The sequence below is a fragment of the Alosa sapidissima genome, chromosome 11, assembly GCF_018492685.1.
Source record: "Alosa sapidissima isolate fAloSap1 chromosome 11, fAloSap1.pri, whole genome shotgun sequence".
NCBI lineage: Eukaryota > Metazoa > Chordata > Actinopteri > Clupeiformes > Clupeidae > Alosa > Alosa sapidissima.
Genome location: NC_055967.1, coordinates 3305954 through 3320002, shown reverse-complemented (window position 1 = coordinate 3320002; position 14049 = coordinate 3305954). Strand labels below are relative to the sequence as shown.

The following is a 14049-nucleotide window of genomic DNA, read 5'->3' as shown; positions in this document are numbered from 1 at the left end:
TGTTAACATGCTAACTATGCTAACCATGTTACTTAGCTAAGTTAGCTAATCATTTTTAGCAGTTTTGCTAAAAATGCTAACTAGCATGCTAACAATGCTAACATGCTAACTATGCTAACCATGTTACTTAGCTAACTTAGCTAATCATTTTTAGCAGTTTTGCTAAAAATGCTAACAAGATAGCAATGCTAACATGCTAACCATGCTAACTAGCTACAGTGGGTAGGAGTCATAGTTGATGACAAGTAACAGTTACAATGGCTGAACAGTTAAAAAGTTCAGTAGTTTAAAGGGTTACATTGTTTAACAGTGAAATATTGTAGTGAGGACTTTTATTTTGAAACAGTTTTTGGCCGAGGAAGCAGTTGAACAGGATGTGTAGTCTTAATAGGGCCAGTTTGTATGCTTAAAGCCTGAGACTGGCAGTTGATCCAGGTGGCCTGAACACCTGCCATAGGGTTCTAATTGCTTAACGGCCGTGTTATGATGTCACAATCGGCAATGTTAAGTCTATGGGGAAAGTAAAAAGTAAAAGTAAAAGTTTCAATGTTGAAAAGACATAGCAGCTTGGTCCGTTTGAATACCTACGTTACAAAGTTTGAATAAAGTTTCTAAGTTAAACTGTTCAAGAGAAATTGCGTACGGAAAAAGTGGTAAGCGGAATAATAATAAGAAGTTGCCTAGGACAGTGGTTTTCAAAGTGGGGGCCGGGGCCCCCTGGGGGGCCGCGAGGGGGTGCCAGGGGGGCCTCAGCAAGTTGGAGGGGAAAATAAAAGCAAGAAATAAATACATTTGAAACATTTAAAATATACTGTACTATGAGGGTTGTTATACAATGCCATTATAATAATGTGACGCATATCTGAACATATTTCCCATGATAAGGACTGGGAATAATAGTAGAGTGATGGCTCTCATATAGCAGAAAGCCCCAAATAAAAATTTTACACACTGTATGCTCCATCGCGATGTGGTTGTGGCTAAAAAAATTATTAGATTAGCTTAATGTATTTATACATTTGCCGTAGTATTGTCGATGGGTTTAATTAATAAAACATCAAGGGGGTCCTTAGCCAGAACCTAGTGGTATTTGAAGAGGTTCCATTGAAGTGGCTGCAGGCAGTCAGTGAGAGAGCACAAGTGCAATTGATTGCATTCTAATTCCTTAATAGCCTATTATGATGTCATAAAGCCAATGTTAAGTCTATGGGAATTTTAAGTTTAGTTTTTATTTAATATCTCAAAAAGTAAAAGTAGAAATATGAAAAGTCATAGAATGAAAATTTGGTTCAAGAGCTACGTGTCAAAGTTTGAACCAAGTTTCTACGATAAGCGGTTCGAGTCAAATTAGGGCCTGGAATAATAACTAGAAAAGCATTTCCTGAAGGAAATACAGTGCATGAAAATGCAAAAATATGATGTAAAATATCATACAGAGTAAAAACAAACTATTGGTTGCTAGGTAGATGAGGTTTAATATAGTTGGAATGACTGAACAGTTAAATAAGTGGATAGTTTAAATGGTTAAATTATTTAGGTAGATAGTTGACGATAACTGACACTTGGAATGGCTCTAATGTTTGCTAGCAGTTATGCTAACTATGTTAACAAAGATAATAATGTTAACCAAGTTACTATGCTAACTAGCATGTTAACAATGTTAAAATGTTAAGTATGCTAACCATGTGACTTAGCTAACTTAGCTAATCATTTTTAGCAGTTATGCTAACTAGCATGCTAACATGCTAACTATGCTAATCATGTTACTTAGCTAACTTAGTTAATCATTTTAGCAGGTATGCTAACTATGCTAACTAGCATGCTAACATGTTAACTATGCTAACCATGTTACTTAGCTGACTTAGCTAATCATTTTAAGCAGTTTTGCTAAAAATGCTAATTAGCATGCTAACATGCTAACTATGCTAACCATATGACTTAGCTAACTTAGCTAATCATTTTAAGCAGTTTTGCTAAAAATGCTAACTAGTATGCTAACATGCTAGCATGCTAACTATGCTAACCATGTGACTTAGCTAACTTAGCTAATCATTTTTAGCAGTTTTGCTAAAAATGCTAACTAGCATGCTAACTATGCTAACCATGTTACTTAGCTAACTTAGCTAACTAGCTACAGTGGGTAGGAGTCATAGTTGATGACAAGTAACAGTTACAATGGCTGAACAGTTAAAAAGTTCAGTAGTTTAAAGGGTTAAATTGTTTAACAGTAAAATATTATAGTGAGGACTTTTATTTTGAAACAGTTTTTGGCAGAGGAAGCAGTTGAACAGGATGTGTAGTCTTAATAGGGCCAGTTTGTATGCTTAAAGCCTGAGACTGGCAGTTGGTCCAGGTGGCCTGAACACCTGCCATAGGATTCTAATTGCTTAACGGCTCTATTGTGATGTCATCAGCCCATGTTAAGTCTATGGGGAAATTTTGAACAGTTTTTAATTAATAGTTTAAAAAGTATAAAAGTTACAAAGCTGAAAAATACATAGCACCCATGTCCCAAGTAAGACCTACGTAACATAGTTTGAATTAAGTTTCTACATTAAACGGTTGAAGCTGCATTAAATGCGTTAGAAGAAGAATAAGAACTAGAAAACGCAATTCCAGGGAATTACCAGTGCATAAAAATGCAAAACATATGGTGTGAAATATATTGTTAAAACAGATGATGTGCTAATTGGCAACCAACATGATGAGGTTTAATATAGTTCAAATGACTGAACTAGGTAGATGAGGTTTAATATAGTTGGAATGACTGAACTAGGTAGATGAGGTTTAATATAGTTGGAATGACTGAACAGTTAAATAGGTGGATAGTTTATATAGTTAAATGATTTGCTTGGTAGATAAGGTTTAATATAGTTGGAATGATTGAACGGTTAAATAGGTGGATAATTTAAATAGTTAAATTATTTAGGTAGATAATTGACGATAACTGACAGTTGGAATGGCCCTAATGTTTGCTAGCAGTTATGCTACTATGTTATCAAAGATAATAATGTTAACCAAGTTTTTTTGCTAAAAATGCTAATTAGCATGCTAGCATGCTAACTATGGTAGCATGCTAACTATGTTACTTAGCTAACTTAGCTAATCATTTTTAATAGTTTTGCTAAAAATGCTAACTAGCTTGCTAACACGCTAGCATGCTAACTATGCTAACCACGTTATTTAGCTAACTTAGCAAATCATTTTTAACAGTTTTGCTAAAAATGCTAACTAGCATGTTAGCATGCTAACTATGCTAACCACGTTACTTAGCTAACTTAGCTAATCATTTTTAGCAGTTTTGCTAAAAATGCTAACTAGCATGCTAACATGTTAGCATGCTAACTATGCTAACCATGTTACTTAGCTAACTTAGCTAATCATTTTTAACAGTTTTGCTAAAAATGCTAACATGATAGCATGCTAACTATGCTAACCATGCTAACTAGCTACAGTGGGTAGGAGTCATAGTTGATGACAAGTAACAGTTACAATGGCTGAACAGTTAAAAAGTTCAGTAGTTTAAAGGGTTACATTGTTTAACAGTGAAATATTGTAGTGAGGACTTTTATTTTGAAACAGTTTTTGGCAGAGGAAGCAGTTGAACAGGATGTGTAGTCTTAATAGGGCCAATTTGTATGCTTAAAGCCTGAGACTGGCAGTTGATCCAGGTGGCCCGAACACCTGCCATAGGATTCTAATTGTTTAACGGCTCTATTGTGATGTCATCAGCCCATGTTAAGTCTATGGGGAAATTTTGACTAGTTTTTAATTAATAGTTTAAAAAGTATAAAAGTTACAAAGCTGAAAAATACATAGCACCCATGTCCTAAGTAAGACCTACGTAACATAGTTTGAATGAAGTTTCTACGTTAAACGGTTGAAGCTGCATTAAACGCGTTAGAAGAAGAAGAAGAACTAGAAAAGCATTTCCTGAAGGAAATACAGTGCATGAAAATGCGAAAATATGATGTAAAATATCATACAGAGTAAAAACAAACTATATTGGTTGCTAAGTAGATGAGGTTTAATATAGTTGGAATGACTGAACAGTTAAATAGGTGGATAGTTTAAATGGTTAAATTATTTAGGTAGATAGTTGACGATAACTGACAGTTGGAATGGCTCTAATGTTTGCTAGCAGTTATGCCAACTATGTTAATAAAGATAATAATGTTAACAAAGTTACTATGCTAACTAGCATGCTAACTATGCTAACCATGTTACTTAGCTAATTGTTTTTAGCAGTTTTGCTAAAAATGCTAACTAGCATGCTAACATGCTAGCATGTTAACTATGCTAACCACGTTACTTAGCTGACTTAGCTAATCATTTTAAGCAGTTTTGCTAAAAATGCTAATTAGCATGCTAACATGCTAGCATGCTAACTATGCTAACCATGTGACTTAGCTAACTTAGCTAATCATTTTAAGTAGTTTTGTTTAAAATGCTAACTAGCATGCTAACATGCTAGCATGCTAACTATGCTAACCATGTGACTTAGCTAACTTAGCTAATCATTTTTAGCAGTTTTGCTAAAAATGCTAACTAGCATGCTAACATGCTAGCATGCTAACTATGTTAACCATGTGACTTAGCTAACTTAGCTAATCATTTTAAGCAGTTTTGCTAAAAATGCTAACTAGCATGCTAGCATGCTAACTATGCTAACCATGCTACTTAGCTAACTTAGCTAACTAGCTACAGTGGGTAGGAGTCATAGTTGATGACAAGTAACAGTTACAATGGCTGAACAGTTAAAAAGTTCAGTAGTTTAAAGGGTTGAATTGTTTAACAGTAAAATATTATAGAGAGGACTTTTATTTTGAAACAGTTTTTGGCAGAGGAAGCAGTTGAACAGGATGTGTAGTCTTAATAGGGCCAGTTTGTATGCTTAAAGCCTGAGACTGGCAGTTGGTCCAGGTGGCCCGAACACCTGCCATAGGATTCTAATTGCTTAACGGCCGTATTGTGATGTCATAATCATAATGTTAAGTCAATGGGGAAATTTTGATAGTTTTTAATTAATAGTTTAAAAAGTATAAAAGTTACAAAGCTGAAAAATACATAGCACCCATGTCCTAAGTAAGACCTACGTAACATAGTTTGAATGAAGTTTCTACGTTAAACGGTTGAAGCTGCATTAAGTGCGTTAGAAGAAGAAGAATAATAAGAACTAGAAAAGCATTTCCTGAAGGAAATACAGTGCATGAAAATGCAAAAATATGATGTAAAATATCATACAGAGTAAAAGCAAACTATATTGGTTGCTAGGTAGATGAGGTTTAATATAGTTGGAATGACTGAACAGTTAAATAAGTGGATAGTTTAAATGGTTAAATTATTTAGGTAGATAGTTGACGATAACTGACACTTGGAATGGCTCTAATGTTTGCTAGCAGTTATGCTAACTATGTTAACAAAGATAATAATGTTAACCAAGTATGCTAACTAGCATGCTAACAATGTTAAAATGCTAAGTATGCTAACCATGTGACTTAGCTAACTTAGCTAATCATTTTTAGCAGTTTTGCTAAAAATGCTAACTAGCATGCTAACATGCCAACTTTACTAACCATGTGACTTAGCTAACTTAGCTAATCATTATAAGTAGTTTTGCTAAAAATGCTAACTAGCATGCTAACATGCTATCATGCTAACTATGCTAACCATGTGACTTAGCTAACTTAGCTAATCATTTTAAGCAGTTTTGCTAAAAATGCTAACTAGCATGTTAACATGCTAGCATGCTAACTATGCTAACCACGTTACTTAGCTAACTTAGCTAATTGTTTTTAGCAGTTATGCTAACTATGTTAACTAGCATGCTAACATGCTAGCATGCTAACTATGCTAACCATGTGACTTAGCTAACTTAGCTAATCATTTTAAGCAGTTTTGTTAAAAATGCTAACTAACATGCTAACATGCTAGCATGCTAACTATGCTAACCATGTGACTTAGCTAACTTAGCTAATCATTTTAAGCAGTTTTGCTAAAAATGCTAACATGCTAGCATGCTAACTATGTTAACCATGTTACTTAGCTAACTTAGCTAATCATTTTTAGCAGTTTTGCAAAAAATGCTAACTAACATGCTAACATGCTAATTATGCTAACCATGAGACTTAGCTAACTTAGCTAATAATTTTAAGCAGTTTTGCTAAAAATGCTAACTAGCATGCTAACATGCTAGCATGCTAACTATGCTAACCATGTGACTTAGCTAACTTAGCTAATCATTTTAAGCAGTTTTGCTAAAAATGCTAACATGCTAGCATGCTAACTATGTTAACCATGTTACTTAGCTAACTTAGCTAATCATTTTTAGCAGTTTTGCAAAAAATGCTAACTAACATGCTAACATGCTAATTATGCTAACCATGAGACTTAGCTAACTTAGCTAATAATTTTAAGCAGTTTTGCTAAAAATGCTAACTAGCATGCTAACATGCTAGCATGCTAACTATGCTAACCATGTGACTTAGCTAACTTAGCTAATCATTTTTAGTAGTTTTGCTAAAAATGCTAACTAGCATGCTAACATGCTAACTATGCTAACCATGTGACTTAGCTAACTTAGCTAACTAGCTACAGTGGGTAGGAGTCATAGTTGATGATAAGTAACAGTTACAATGGCTGAACAGTTAAAAAGTTCAGTAGTTTAAAGGGTTAAATTGTTTAACAGTGAAATATTGTAGTGAGGACTTTTATTTTGAAACAGTTTTTGGCAGAGGAAGCAGTTGAACAGGATGTGTAGTCTTAATAGGGCCAGTTTGTATGCTTAAAGCCTGAGACTGGCAGTTGGTCCAGGTGGCCTGAACACCTGCCATAGGATTCTAATTGCTTAACGGCTCTATTGTGATGTCATCAGCCCATGTTAAGTCTATGGGGAAATTTTGAACAGTTTTTAATTAATAGTTTAAAAAGTATAAAAGTTACAAAGCTGAAAAATACATAGCACCCATGTCCTAAGTAAGACCTACGTAACATAGTTTGAATGAAGTTTCTACGTTAAACGGTTGAAGCTGCATTAAACGCGTTAGAAGAAGAAGAATAAGAAGAAGCCTAGGAAGAACAGTACAGTGCATTTTCATGCACTGTAATAAGAAGAAGAAGCCTAGGAAGAACAGTACAGTGCATTTTCATGCACTGTAATAAGAAGCCTAGGAAGAACAGTACAGTGCATTTTCATGCACTGTAATAATAATAGAGAATAAAAGTAAGTCAGAAGAAGCCTAAGGAATAACAATACAGTGCATTTGCAAACACAAAGCAGCTGTTAGGCTGTTAGGCTTATGTCATTCTGATCTGTAGAAATGTCACTAATGCACTAAATGCACATTAACATGGATTGAACAAGGATTGTCAATGTTCCAAGTGTGTATATAAAATCCAGCTCTCAGCTAGGTGTCAGTAACACTAATTTATAGATTAGGGTGAAAAAAGGAAGTGAGGACTGTAAAAGAACCTCATAAGTTAACTGCTCTAATTCCCTGATGAAGTTGCACCTACCCAGTCTCTGTTTCCAAGCTTCAAGTTCTATCCAGATTTCTACCAAATATGCAAAGCACCAAAAGAGATCAACTGCAACTGCAATCTCACGTGCTTTCATTGACCATTGGCTAAGGAGCTGGGCTAGCATGCAGTAGCCTGAAAAGTTGTGGATTCAGAGTTGCTCTGGGGACAATGGCCCTTGTAATATAATTGATATATGTTGTCTGCTACATAAACCTCCAGCTGAAAACACTCTGTTGTCTGACCAGTAGTTTGTTCAGTGGATGTGAGGTGTTGTCCATAATGTTAAGGAGCTTTTGCAACATCCTTTTCTCAACAACTAACTCTAGGGGTTCAAGTGTACTTCCAATTACAGAGCCAGCTCTTTTAATCAACTTGTTGAGTTTTTTTGGTGTCATTTGCCCTGATACTGGTGCCCCAGCAGATGGCTGCAAAGAAAATGGTACTAGAAACAGCAGATTGGTAAAACATGTTCAACATCCTGCTGCACACATTAAAAGACCTAAGCTTCCTCAAGAAGTTTAGTCTGCTCGGTCCCTTCCTGTAAACAGCCTCAATGTTGCACTTCCAGTCCAGTTTGTTATCCAGATGTATACATATTTATTTGTAGTTTTTCCACTACCTCCACCTCTTTCTCCATGATGGAGACAGTGTTCAAATTTGTCCTAGCCCTCCTAAAGTCCACTACCATCTCTTTGGTCTTGGCCACATTAGTTCACGTAGGTGGTTGTTTCCACACCACGCCACAAAGCTGTTCACCAGTTCTCTATACTCAGTCTCCTCCCCATCCTTCTCACACAACTATGCATCATAAGAGATGATGAAAAAGGACTCATGAGATTAAATGTCATTATGCAACATGATTCAGAACCACCTTTTCTTCAGGGGTTCCATTGAGTTCAATTAGAGTTTACTTCAATGGTCACATCTGTACACCAAAAATTACACAACCAGAAGAAACAACCATTTTCACGTAATGCGAACACCTAAAAAAACATCTTTGCCCTGTGTTGTCCAGATATCCTGGCTACGGGCCAGTTCTCTTGTTATACCACTTAGTACCTTGTGTGGTGCTGTATTAAATACATTGCAAGTCGATGTGGTTGTGTTCAAGACAACTCGAATCTTACAGAATTCCACATAGCTCTATAGAGAAATGGTGCCACCAACTTGAGTCAGTAATATCAACCACATAAGTTAGTAGCACCAGTGCAACCAAAATGAAATGTTAGTCTGGAGCCCTGTCAGTTGAGTGTGATACATAGATGTTCTAAATTTTGTTCAAAGACTTACTGTTATGTTAACACAATAAAACAAATTCTCTCTTACCATGTTGTAGCATTGCTTTTCATCTGAGCCAGTAAAATGATAAAGCTGTCTTGTTTGGCACTCCTGGATGTAGGTTCTGAAAAAGTGGTTGATATTTCCCAAGGAAATGACGCAGACAGCAGAGCTGTTGGTTGGTTCAGGTGAGTTTGGTTTGCTGCGGGCAAAAACAGCAAACAGTACATCTTCATCCTCCTTTATGTCAAGTATCTGTCGGAGGTCATGACCAGCTTTGGAAACATAGGCTGCCTGCAATACATTGAATTCTGTCATGTCTGATCTCTTCTTTCTTCTCTTTTCAGTGAGGATACAGTTGAAGGGTATTTCGACATAACGCCTTAGCTCACGGTCAGACGAACACATGCGGGCAATACGTGTGTGATAGGTATTTGAGTCTCTGTCCCTCTGTACAGTAAGAAAATATGCATGGGAGCCACTCTGGAAAGCATAAACATATTGCAAATGGTAATTGTCACGAAGGCCTGGCACTAAGTCCATATAGGATTGTTCTGAAAAGAAGCCAAAGCCGTCTTGTGTCTCTTTCATAGCTCGCACAGATATTGTGTGATAAAAATGTGTCAGAGGTGAGTTAGGGTGGGCAACAGTAGCTGAGGCCAGACTAATACGCTCAGAGTTCCCCACAAAGAATCTGACCACACCATCACTTTCCACACTGAGGATCTGTGCACCTGCAGGGCCAGCAACACAGTCTGGGCAGCCGTGACGACCCCAATTACTGTTTGTTGAATGCATCCATTTTACTTCATCATCAAGCCTTCCCTCCGTTAGAACATGGCGGCGACAGAGGCCTTGGCCTGTTGAACCACAGCTGAAGAGTTCATCATCATAGTAGGTCTCAATGAGAAGGGCTGCGCTGACATCTTTGAACTTGTGTTTGAAGCCCTGGCAGAAGGTGCAGGTATGCTCTGGTTCTATTTTGTACTCTGTTATCTTCTTAAGGTCCCCAGACAGAGAATAAAGCATGTCAGTGGAGGCCACATAGACACTTCCGTTAAACACAACTATGTCTTGTACTACAGTGTCTGATATGAAGTATGGAAGGTCATAGGTCACTGAAAGGTTGAGCTTGGCATTCTCCGTTGGTTCATCACAATTCAGTTTGCACTTGACATTTATGCAGAGTGCAAACAGAACTGTCAGGGTGCAGGGGAAAGTAATCTTCAATAAGACCATTTTGTCCCTAAAACGAGTACAAGGGAAAGTAAATCAGATTATTAATGCACATTTACATCTCGAACCCAACTGTTCATCTATGTACATGTGTCCCTGTCAGCACAAAATGATCCAGTTCATTTTACATTATAATCCTATGGAGTAGACAGTGTTTTCAAAAAAGTCCTCAGCTTTTTTTAAAACACTGTCGCCTGCATTTTTTCTGCATCTCAAAGCGCCTTTTTAAAGTTGAGAGAGGGTCAACTTCTCAGATTAAAGCGCCCTGCATCACACGTTTTTTTGACAGCTGACCAATTACAAGCTGAGTAATGAGAAGTTCAGATCCAGCAGAACTTGAGACGGTAGCAGTAAAGAAACTTATAGAGAGCTGAAGTCCCGCCCCTTCCGTTTGCCACCATGGGACCTATCTTCGGAAACTTATGAACAGTAGTCAATGGCGAAAGATTAATTATTTTCTGGTCCCCATCGACTTGTGTCTTGAACTATGAATGCTGTTTGCAAATTTTAAAGACAATTTTTCATGTAAAGAAAGTTGCAGTTTGTCTCGTACATTGTCTCAACATTGTGAAAGTTTGTAATTCCAATGACTACAATCCCACCAGTCGCGCTAGTGACATTAGCCCATTCACAGCCTTACCGGAATGTACAAGCATACTGTACCACCAAAAGGTCTTACTTGGGTTTCCCTGGCCGATGAAAAGACCATGAGTCAGAGGATAAAACACATCAGGTATTTGTCCATAAACTGTACATAAACTACAAATTTTCTGGTCAGCGTGTGTCTATTGCAATTGTTAGAAAAACTAGCATGAAGAAACAGTTCCTAGAGTGAAATGTCCCATTCTTCCAGCAGCTCATCAAGTCTGGAGTCTTCTGAAATCAATACGCACCCAAATTCGTTCAAGGGACTGAACTTGGAATGAATACACACACAGGGGATAAGGAATTAATTCTAAAGTTTATTTTGATGTCTATGCTTTATTTGTTGTTTTGAAGAGCTCTTCCTTTATTTCATTTCTATATCTCTTAAGTTTTTGTCAACTGTCCAACTCATCAACTCTTCTTGTGAGTTAGTCAATGCATAGCCTACCTCTCTCCCAAGCCTAGTTTAGTGCTTTATACAAGACTACGAGAGCTACACAAAACGTGTTTTATGTTCCATGATGCACCTAATGTGGAGGTGTCTGGACTGTAGGCAGGACTTTATCACATGGTCTCTTCTACTATGGAGCCATAGCCTACTGTTTATAAAAAAATTACATATAATAATACATATGTGCAGAATGCAGTTTGGCATTGTTTTCCTAAAATATTAAAGCTGCAGTTGGCAAGTCTGACAGATTGAGGGGACTTAGCCAAAATTTTGAATGTTTACAACTCTCATGCCCCTCCCCCATTATCACAAGCACCCTCTCATCGAGTTTGTGCTCGTCAATGCGCACCAGACTGCACTAGACTGTGATTCAGTCAGATCTCACACAGCCCTGCTCTGATTGGACCAGAAGAACCGGGAGCTGTGGATTTTTGCCAAACAAATAACAGGCTCTAGGTGGAGGTAGAAGTGCTGTTTTTTTTCTAAAACCGGCTGATTTATGTTGTTCTGTCGGAGCATAGTGTCGGTTTCAGTGGATATGATCAAAAGAATCTTGCCAACTGCAGCTTTTAACGCCCTTCCCTGAAAAAGTTATTGTCTGGATGGCAGTATTATGTTGCTCAAAACTTGTATATATTCAGCTTTAACTGTGCCTTTCCAGATGTGCAAGCTGCCCATATACCCCTATACCATCATAGATACTGGCTTTTGAACTGTGCCCTATTAACAAGTTGGATTGTCCTTCTCCTCTTTGGCTCAGAGGTTGTAGAGTCCATGACTTCCAAAAAGAATTATGTTGATTCACAATCACAGGACAGTTTTCCACTTTGGCCCAGTCCATCTTAAATGAGCTTCCGGCCAGATAAGACAGCAGCATTTCTGGATCATATTTAATATGTTTTCCTCTTTGCATGGAGTCTTGACCAGCATTTGTGGATGGAGCATCAAACTGTGTTCATAGATAATGATGAGGCTATCAGACGTTTTCCTGAGCCCATACAATTATTTCCTTTACAGAAATGACTTTAAGTGCCACCTGGGGCCCCAAAGATCACGACCATCCAATATTGTTTCGCAGCCCTCCCTTGTCCCTGTTTACAAATAGGCCTAGGCCTACTACTCTAGATTCTCTGAATATGTGAATGATATTACGGCTATGTCCTTTTTGCACCGGTTTAGTCTGCAAGATTAGGAGATGATCACATTCTGTTTTTATTTTCATTTTACACAGCGTCCCAACTTTTTCGGAAATGAGATTATAACGAACGTACGAATTACGTTTTTCCTCCATTCATAACATTGTCGACACAATTAAACAAACCAACACGAATAGAATCGAATAGGCTACCTAGCACCATGAGAAAGCCTACTTTTTCAGATGTTCTCATTGCAAAACCTGTGGTTACGTGGTAAAATCAGCATGCCTAGATTTAAACATCAAAGTTCCGCTTTCAATTCAGCTTTTGAGCATGTCTTCAATATGTTAATAAACAGGTGACAGGCCTATCCTATATTATGGTTAGAGGTTATAATTCAAAGTAACATATTCCGCAGTAGAATACCGAAAGTAATTTTAAAAGAATAAAGGAACAAATAGCCCCATCCAATTATGTAAATAAAGCGAAAAAGTGAAATTTGATGGAGCTGCAACTTTGGCTTTCATGGCGATGATTGTTAAGTGTTTGGTCTAGATAGCCTAGATTTTGAGAGCTGATAAACAATAGTGACTTAACCTAGTTGACCATTTATAGATTTGGTAAAAAAAAATAGGCTACAAAGCCAACTCTTACCTATTCACAAGATATTCATAATGTGTGCAGTCCAAAGCATAATTTCGTGAAGGTGTCACAAAGCGTTCCCACTGGATCATTCAGAAAGGTTGGTTTTGTCAGAAACTTGCCTTAGTCCACTGGAATTCGTCTCACAGGATGCGAACATTTATGACTCATTGCCTAGGCTACCGTGAATGACACTTTCGTTCAACCCTGGTTCAACCCCCCCTGTATTTTCTTTTCACTTGCCGTAGGATAAAACGAGTGCCCCGCACCGCACTTGGAGACAAGTTGGACGGCGACGATACTCTGGTCGTAAAGACCACGTCACACGTGATGAGGCAGTAGGGTCAGTTTCATCGGTGATTCAGGGACAGTCCAGGGAACTATGCAGCTTCACGATAGACAAGAGAATTTAAACGGGCTCTGACGATACTGATCAGGTTCAGATCATATGAAATTAAGAATACCGGATAAAAAGTAGCCTACCGGATAATGCCATTGCATGAGACAAAACGTGAAACATTCTAAGACGATAAAAATAAATTGAAATAAACTGTTTCATCAGCCGAGCATGCCGTTGTCCAGAGTGATCCTTGAAAACTCAGAGCATGAAGTTCAGAGTAGCTTTGCCTAGCCTATGAGAAAGAACCTTAGAAGATTACTGACCCTCTGGCTACTCAACCAAGCATCTAAAGAACAAAAGATAGGCCTCTAGCCTACAGCATAGGCATAGCCTACCCAAAATTAAAGTGTCTTTTAACTAAGCCTATGTTCTTTCCATTAACATCTGCCTGAAGTAGACTGACACAAGTAACCGTTTGTAGGCTAGGCTATAGCCTAAGCAATTGTGAAATGGTAGAATGTCTCTCTTTTCAACCTGTTAGAAGATTTGCACCTTCACGTTTCACAAGTGGACACAGGCTACGAGATGCACGAGCGCCACCAAGTGGTTGTGGGGCTTATATCTTTTATCCTGTTTGCATGGACCTCTTCAGTGAATGTTATCTTTCAGTTGCACAAGTAATTAGGCTTAGAAATGTTGACTAGTCTAGGCTGCATGCACTCTTTGCTGGTCTTGGTTGACCTATTTGACCGGAACCATTTGTCATTTGAAGTCTGCAAGCACAGGCATTATGTTAAATG

At 37.7% G+C, this 14049-nt stretch overlaps 1 protein-coding gene across 4 annotated transcripts in view; it reads right to left on the bottom strand.

Annotated features, from left to right (window-relative positions):
* met (MET proto-oncogene, receptor tyrosine kinase) overlaps positions 1 to 13707 on the bottom strand; it is a 71182-nt gene extending 57475 nt beyond the window's left edge. For 3 of the 4 annotated variants that reach the window (XM_042108712.1, XM_042108714.1, XM_042108716.1), the window contains exons 1-2: positions 12922 to 13707; positions 8848 to 10045 (exon numbers count right to left, since the gene is read on the bottom strand). In XM_042108712.1, coding sequence (XP_041964646.1) covers positions 8848 to 10045; positions 12922 to 13001 — 1278 coding nt within the window. In that variant the 5' untranslated portion in view covers positions 13002 to 13707. Of the gene's footprint in view, positions 1 to 8847; positions 10046 to 12501; positions 12566 to 12921 lie in introns of those variants that run through there. The other variant, XM_042108715.1, reaches the window with a different exon arrangement.
* Positions 13708 to 14049: the final 342 nt, after the last annotated feature.